This window comes from Phalaenopsis equestris, unplaced genomic scaffold (assembly GCF_001263595.1).
Source record: "Phalaenopsis equestris unplaced genomic scaffold, ASM126359v1 Scaffold000236, whole genome shotgun sequence".
Lineage (NCBI taxonomy): Eukaryota > Viridiplantae > Streptophyta > Magnoliopsida > Asparagales > Orchidaceae > Phalaenopsis > Phalaenopsis equestris.
In genome coordinates this window covers 354,221-363,233 of record NW_018164678.1, presented here as the reverse complement: position 1 = coordinate 363,233, position 9,013 = coordinate 354,221, and the positions used below count along the sequence as shown (strand labels likewise).

The 9,013-nt window shown below is 32.0% G+C and overlaps 1 protein-coding gene across 1 annotated transcript in view; it reads left to right on the top strand.

The window, feature by feature from the left end:
• The first annotated feature begins 248 nt into the window (after positions 1-248).
• The window catches only part of LOC110023924 (RNA-binding protein 8A), a 24,649-nt gene continuing 15,884 nt past the window's right edge, over positions 249-9,013 (top strand). Inside the window, exons 1-2 of the mRNA XM_020723582.1 lie at positions 249-655; positions 2,963-3,099. Coding sequence (XP_020579241.1) covers positions 373-655; positions 2,963-3,099 — 420 coding nt within the window. The 5' untranslated portion in view covers positions 249-372. The remainder of the gene's footprint in view (positions 656-2,962; positions 3,100-9,013) is intronic.

Below are 9,013 nucleotides of genomic sequence, written 5' to 3'. Positions count from 1 at the left end.
AAAATTATTTTGTCACGACTCCTATCGTAGAAAATCGTTCAGAATCCAATAAAATCACGTCACATGGCGGTGATAGAGAAAAATATAAATTCTGTCTAGTAGCATAAGGACATATTCTTCCTGTATTATTCAAGTGTTATTCATGAGTTATTTTATTATTATAATTCTGAAAATATTTTCAAAACATAATAATATCTAAATAATATATAATAATACTCAGAATAATTTGAAATAACACCGGAAAAATATACCGGTGTTACCAATCAGATTTTTTTTTCTGCTCTGAATGAAAGCTTAGTAATACACAGGCTACCTCGTTCTCCGGTGCCTATAGATTGCAGCAGGAACGCACGGCGACCCGAGTCTTCTTCCATGGCCGCAAACCCAGCATACGAGGCGGTGGATTTCGAACCCGACGAGGATGATCTCATGGATGAGGACGGCGCAGTGGAGGTGGAGGCCTCACCTGCGGCGCCGCCCGCCCCGCGTCTGAGGTCTGCTATTACTGGGGGCGCCGGAGATTCATCCGGCCTGCCGAGGAAAACCAAGGGACGGGGGTTCAGAGAGGCCGAGGCTGAGGCCGAACGCAACCGTCGATTTGCTGCCAAGGATTTCGAATCCCTTGGCTCTGGCGGTGGACCTGGTCCGCAGCGATGTAAGTTTTTTTGGTCCTTTGCATAACTTATGTTCATTCGAGATGGATGAGTTCTATGCAATGGCTGATCCCTGTGTGTTCTTTTGTCTTTACTTCGTATTTGCTCGTACTGGTGTGTTTATTGCGGGGCATTATGGTAAAGAATTTTTAGGGTTTGGGAGGACTTTCGTGGGTTTTGATGGTTCTATGTCTTCATTTTTGGAGCTTTTGTTAGGTATTTGTTGTGTCAATCTTTGTTGGGAATCCTTTGGCTAAAATGATAAGAATCACCTCATTGCATTTGATAGAAGATTTTTATAATATGTATTATCCTAGGGTAATAACCAGCCTATTGCTCCATCGTGCAGTTTAAATGTGTTAATATTAGCATAAGAATTTCCTTGTAATAGTTGAATTGAAATCTGACCGGCTTTTTTAATCCATGAAAACTTAGGTACTCCTTGGGATCATTTTATCTTTTTTTGCTTTTTGTTTTTTGTTTTTGTTTAGTTTTATATTCTTAAAAAAACACACTTGGTAATGTTATAATTTTTCTGATTTTAAAACAAAAAACAAAAAAGATGTTTGGTTATATATATTTGTTAAAAAAAAGAAAACTGTCAACCACTTTAAACAATTACATAGATAGCACTTGAAACATTGCTAAATACAAAATTAGCACGCACTTGAAACAATTACATTGATAGCACTTGAAACATTGCCACATACACAACTAACATCCACTTGAAACATTGCTACATAGATAGAATAAAATGCTGAGATTTCTTTTTGTTCCATCACAATACCAAACTCTAATAATATGTATAAGAGGTAGAAATGATAAACACAAATAAATCAGAAAAAAATAATCAAATTCCTAGATATAGAAAGGAGAAACACAAAAAAAATGAATCGAACCCGTGAATACAAAAATGAAAGCATCCTTAGGCATTGTCTTAGCTATGAAAGATGAACCACGGAATTGAAACAGAAGAAAGAAAGGAAAGAACCGCACCTGCGAGAGCCGGAGGAGCGAACTTTTGCGTCACAGGCTGAAGGAGTGGTGATGGGTTATGTGTCGCGGGACTGAAGGAGAGGAGAGTGGAGCCGGACCAATGGGTCTGCGACAGTAGCAGGCCGAAGGAGCGACGGGAAGGGGAGAAGATAGGAGATCTTATTGTGCATAGTTTAGGGATTAGCATGGAAAAAATATGTTTTCAAAACATAGAAAGCACATTTTGCTTGTTTTCACTATTTTAAAAATAGGTCCCTTGTGTTTAAAAAAAAAAATTTAAAAAATGAAAAAACGACAAACAAATGATACTTTTTTATTTTTTGTTTTCAAAAAGAAAAAAAAAACAAAAAAATTGATCCTAAACAACCCTAGCTTGCTGATGACAATATAATGATATTGCCCATAAAATTGTGCATCATGGTTCCTTTTTTGTAACTAAGTATACGATGCCTATTTCACAATCCTCACTATGCTCTAGCTTGTTTTATTGATATTGAGAATGGTTATCAGAAGTTAAGTCTTGACTTTGGTTTCTTTTGCAGAGACAATTGCTCCATTGTTTTTTTTCTTATAACATACTTTTTATGTATGATGCCAATCTTTCATACAAATCAGATTGCTCATTACCTGCCGCATGAACTAGGTTATATTTTTTTCTTTCTGGTTCATACATCCATCTCATTAACTAGGTTAAAGATAAGTGTAACTGTACATTGGAAAGCATTGGTTCAAGAAGTTCTTTTCGAAATGTTTGAAAGTCAATTCATATTAAAAAGAAATGTCGTGTGAGCAATGCAATGCATAATTCACCATTGAGTATTAACAAAAGCAATGCATAATGCACGGACAGTTAGTCTATTTTGAAAGCACTTTTAGTCATGAAGTTTCATTTCTATTAATGCCGTCTTTTGTTCATTTTTCCCTCTCTAGAGCGGCATAGTAGGAAGCATATTGGTAAGTTGTATGCACTTAGGTTTACTTGATATTGTTCATGATGAAGTGTTTAGTTTTGACTAAGAGAAAATATATAAATTTTAACTGATATAAGTCCAAACATGAGATTAATATTAATGAAAAGCAACATTTTCATGGTCATACGAAAATCCTCTTTATTTCTTTTGCCTATATGGGAAGTTGATTACAAAATCCACTCAAACTACTTGATTTATGTTTAAAGATCTCAATATTTGCGGCCCATTTACAACTCAAATATTTATTTCTCTTGCTTGTGGCCTTTTATAACTTCATTGATAAAACAATATTGTCTGTTGTTGGACATTATTTCATCATGATTCATATTCTTATGCTTGCAGCCATAGAGGGTTGGATCGTGTTGGTCACTGGAGTTCATGAAGAAGCTCAAGAAGAAGATCTTCACAATGCCTTTCGTGAGTTTGGTCAGGTCAAGAATTTGCATCTAAATCTTGATCGCCGTACTGGTTATGTCAAGGTGAGTTGGGCTACAACTTTAATTTATTTAGATTTAATTTAATTTTGCGTTGCTTTCCTAAGCAATTTAATCCTAGGACTAGTTAAAAATGGTATTACTTTTCCCTTTTGTATCTTTTCGTAATCTTAGTGTTTTCATATTTGATTTGCTTATGTTTTTTGTTCATTGAAGAAAACAAGAATGCTTTTTATCATTTGTGTTGTTGCTCACCTATAAGTTCTGTAAAATACTCTGGCATAGTGGAGCCCAGTATTGTATTAATATGGCTCTATTTTTTTTAATCAAATTTGAGTCAAGCTTGTCCATGATTTTGTTTTGTCTTGTGTGATTTGATTGTTAAAATTTTTTAAGATAAAAATTCCTAATATGTCATCGTAGATCACTTCAAACAGTAGTTTATATTTTAGATGAACAAATTAATGTGCTACTATGTTATGACCTTATGTTTTTTTTGTTCCTTGGACTTTCTTTGTTTTTATATTTAGTCATTAAAGAATGACGATATCTCTATTTATGTAATTAAATTATCATTTTATACTTCCTAATATGTCATCGTAGATCACTTCAAACGGTAGTTTATATTTTAGATGAACTAATTAATGTGCTACTATGTTATGAACCTTATGTTTTTTTTGTTCCTTGGACTTCCTTTGTTTTTATTTTTAGTCAATAAAGAATGATGATGTCTCTATTTATGTAATTAAATTATCATTTTATACCTCATGTGACTAGATGTATGTAGTATTATTATGCTTTGGTTTAACTACCCTGATAATTGACATTAATTATTGAAAATTTGGGTTTTGTCACTTTATGCATGACCATGAACTGTGAAAAACTTACAATTCATGACCTTAGAAACTTACAAATGCACCTTTAAATCCACAAAAGTTTTCAAATTCTAAGTTCATTGCTCTCTCTTCAACAATTGAAAATTTTTTTCCAAACTTTTTGCTCATGTTAAACAGTATGATTTAAAACACCATCCAACCATGGCTTTATTGCCTAGGAAAAAATCATAAAACAGTTGAATCCTGTATATATTGATAGGAAGTAAAAAAAGCTCAGTGAATAAATGTTAAAAGGATACCATTAAATTAAGTGGATGGACTAAATAAGGAAAGGTCAATTTTATGTTTTTAAAAATGTAAGAAAATTCAATTTTGAAAATTAATATTTATTTGCTCATCATTTTATGCAATTCTAAATTCTAGCCAATTCTCTCAAATTATTTTGAATATTTTATTGTAGAGGGATTTATATACAAAACACAAAATTCTTATATGCTTCCATATCTAACACCTTAATTCTTATATTTACTTATCTAACACTCTAATCTATAAATAATATCAAAAGTATTATTATTATTATTAACTTATCTAAAGTGAAATTTATTTGTTCATTTATAATGTTTTATATCATTTTGACTCTGTGATGCTATTTAAATATAAAAATTTAGGTTTTATATATTTAAACATAAAAGTTGTGTGATATGCATATAAATCTCTCTCTATTTTACTTTGGCATTAATTCAAGCATTAACTATTTACAGTTAATGAAAACAAATGTTTGAATTGTTTGATAGCTAGTGAATTGTGAATCCTCAATTTTCTTTGCTTTGATTCATACTTCAATTCACGTTAATTGCATTAGGAAACCCCAACTTTAAGTTATCATGCATCAAATTGGTATCATAGCTTTAATTCGCCATAAAATCACTTATAAATAACCTAATCATCATAGAAAGTTAACATTTTGTAAAAGGAATGGAATCCTAAATACGATGCAAAGTCAAGTGATTCAATTTTTTCCCGAACAAAATGAAATCAATAATGGAATTAATTTTGTTAAAGTAGTAGTTGATAATTTGAGTGCCATTCAACTTCATGTAAATAAATCGGAAGTGGCTTCCAATTAACCATAATGATAAGTCAATCCAATTTAATGTCAATTTTAATATGAGACGTGAAGATATTCAATGCATAAATTTAGGTGTTAATAACAATGAATCTTAATGAAATTATAAATATGTTTTTTCTTACATAAATGATGATATATAAAGAAATATTAAGGTTCAAGTGTTTATCTGTGATAGTAAAAGTGGTTCTAAATTTTTTAGTGACTAAGTACTAGATTTGGATAGCTTCTTTGAATGGTAAGTCATCTTTGATGAGGGAAAGTGGCATTCCCAATAAATATATTAATTAGGTCAGCTAAAATATATTGGATGCCTATGGAATGTTGAAGGTGAAGGTTTATAAAAGAACCTACTACCACATAGATTGAAATAAAAGAAAATTTCTAATAAAAAATACTTGCCTTTTCCTTCACATGATCATTTATCTGATGAATTTAATTTATTAAAGCAAGAGATCAAAATTATTACTGAATATACATGAACAAATTTGAAGATCTTTTTTTTTTGTCTGAGATATTTAAAAATCTATGCAATACTCTATGTTTAAGTCTTTTTGTGACCTGATATTAAAAGAGAAATGATACTTCAACACATTCCATCACAGACATTTTTTTAATTTGAATTAGATTTTGAGCATATTCTATGTCTATGATGGTTATTTCATATTCATGTAAAACAAGGCTTCATTTCTTCAGAATAATCCATGTTAATGTTGACACCATGGGAAAGTCAGTTGTATCTGCATTTGAACTAACATCTCCACTAAGATTTGTTTTAAATGTCATCTACAATTGATCATTTATGCTAATTAGTGTCCTAGTTCAAACTTGCATACATATATTTAGTATGATATTTATGCTGATGATTTTGATGATATCGTGACTTTTATGAAAGACTAGTGATTTTGAGGATGTGTTATTTGATATTATTTAAATTCCATGCATTGCATTATAACACTCCTAACATAACACTATGTTTAGGTCTTTTTGAGACCATACATTAAAAGAGAAATGATACTTCAACACATTCCATCATTTGGGCATGTTTAAGAGAAATGATACTTCAACACATTCCATCATTTGGCCATGTTTTTTTAATTTGAATTAGATTTTGAGCATATTCTATGTCTATGATGATTATTTCATGTTCATATAACACTAGAATTCATTTCTTCAAAATAATCCATGTTAATGTTGACACTATAGGAAAGTCAGTTGTATCCTCATTTGAGCTAACATCTCTACTAAGGCATGTTTTAAATGTCATATTGTCGTCAACAAATTGATCATTTTACTAATTAGTGTCCTAGTTCAAACTTGTATACACAAGTTTAGAAAGATATTTATGTTGATGATTTTGATGATATCGTGACTTTGATGAAAGATTATTGATTTCGAGGATGTGTTATTTGTTATTGTTTAAAGTCTTATATAAGAACCTACGGCCACATAGATTGAAATTTTCAAAGAAAAAAATTTGCCTTTCCCTTATCATGATCATTTGTTTGATGACTTTAATTCATTAAAGCAAGGGATCAAAAGCTCTACTAAATATACATGAACAAATTTGAAGAACTGCTTTTTGTGCTGAGATATATAAAAATCTAAGCTAGCAGTCTATGTTTTGGTCTTTTTGAGACCTAATATTATAAGAGAAAAGATACTTCAACACATTCCATCACTTGGGCATGTTTTTTTTAATTTGAATTATATTTTGAGTACATTCTATGTCCCTGATGGTTATTTATTGTTCACATAACACAAGAATTAATTTCTTCAAAATAATCCATGTTAATGTTGACACTATGGTAAAGTCAGTTGTATATGTATTCCAACTAACATCTCCACTAGGGCATGTTTTAAATGTCATCAACAAATTGATCATTATACTAATGAATGTTCTAGTCCAAACTTGCATACATATGTTTAGGAAGATATTTATTTTGATGATTTTGATGATAACTTAACTTTTATGAAAGACTGGTGATTTTGAGGACGTGTTATTTGATATTATTTAAATGCCACACATTGCATTATAACACTCCTAGGTTCACAATCTAATTAGAAGAGAATTGTAGTTTTTATTTTCATTTTAAATATGAGAAGTTGTGCAAACTCATAATTGATAGTTAGAGCTGCATGAATTTTATGTCTAAGTATGCTTTAGATTATATGAATTTGAAGAATGAATCACATCAATAATCATTCAAGGCAGTTTGAGTATTTTAGAGTGCTATTATTGTGTCATAGAGTTTTCTAGTTATGATTCAATTGGTTACCTTTATTGATAGAATTTGGCTTGATATGTTTGTCTCGGATGTTGCTCATGTTATTTAGATAAACCTGAACTTTTATAATTTGTAGGTTATGCATTTTGGGAGGTGCAAACCGAATATTTCAAGATTTATGGAAGAAGAATAATTTTGACATTTACAATAGGTAACTTTGAATCTGCACATGGATCTAGCACTCTTAATAAATGAAAAGAATTTTAATATATTCAGAGTAAACATGCATTTAAGAAAAAAGTAGACGTGGTATGATTGAGGGATTAAGTGAGTTGACTCGTTTCATTAATGTGGTTGTGAGTTATGCTTATTCAGCTATGGGATCAAGCTTGTGCTCACATTTCAGCTTGCAAATACTGGCGAGCCTATAATACTCAAATCCAAAGAGTGTGCTAAAGATGATGAAGAATGATCTCCAGGGCTGGGCAAGGAGGCACCTGGGTCGACGCCAGGGCAAGGAACGGCTCCTGGTTGTCTTACAGGGATGTTAAGCTCCTTGGAGATGAGGGCAACGTAAATGACATTAATCCTACGTCAGGAAGGATACTGAATATAAATAAAGAGTTAGGTGGGTCGACACCAGGGAAAGGAATGGCTCCTGGTTGTCTTACAGGGACGTTATGTTTCTCAGGGATGAGAGCAACATGAATGACATTAATCCTACATCATGAAGGATACTGAACTATATAAATAAAGAATTAGGCCATGATACAGACTTTTTTTTTGGTGTAACGGGTGAATTTCTCTTGAGAAGTTCATAGTTAAGCATGCTTGTAATGTAGTACTATCTAAATAGATGATACCTTGAGAAATTGCATGAAAAAAAATAAAATGGGTGGGAGAGGAGCCACCTCTTCAGCGCATCTCTTCCACTGAGCAGAGCTGATTCAACTTACTTTTTTATTTTGTTTTGAACACATGTACTAGTGTTTCTGTTGTATTTTGTTTTGAGTGTATGTACAAGAGGAGTCCCTCTTCTTGTGCTTTCTCTTTTGCTTTTTTGTTGTACTCTTTTATTTTTAATCAATGCAAAATGCACACCCTTCACAGATTGGGTTGTGCAAAAGTGGATAATATCTTGTATGGTATGGCCTAGATTTAAATTTTTTGAAGAAAAGCAAAAGCATCCTATGTTGATAAGCGAATTGTAATAGTTTCATTTAACAATAAGAATGAAAAAATAGTTTTAGAACAAACCGTATTATGCCAAAATATATTTTCATCATAGCACACATTAACAATGAGAGCATAAGTGACATATGCACAAATCCATAGCCAATAAATAATATGGCAGGGCTGCAGATACTGGCATGATGATCAACCGTTTATGAGAGTGCGGCATGATAAGCCAACCAAGATTGTAGCAGCAGGAGCAATCTTTTTGCACACAGCAAGCTGGAAGGAGACTAGGAAATAATGCAATGACAACAAAAGCAATAACAAAATGTAAAATATGTCGAAGGAAACTAAGTCATACATGTTGATTAGTGAATTTTAAAAACTCATTTGTAGAGGAAAAAGATGATAGTTCTAACCGAAAATTGGAAATAGCTGGCGAGTAAGGTTCATCGCACACATGAGCAGGTGGAATCCTAGAAATGCAGTGGAGAAGGGGTTTATAGAGGGCAAGGAAACACCAGGGAAGTGTAGGGGAGAGAGCATGGGAAAGGCAGAATGACATGGCGGGATAATTCTATCTATCTATATAT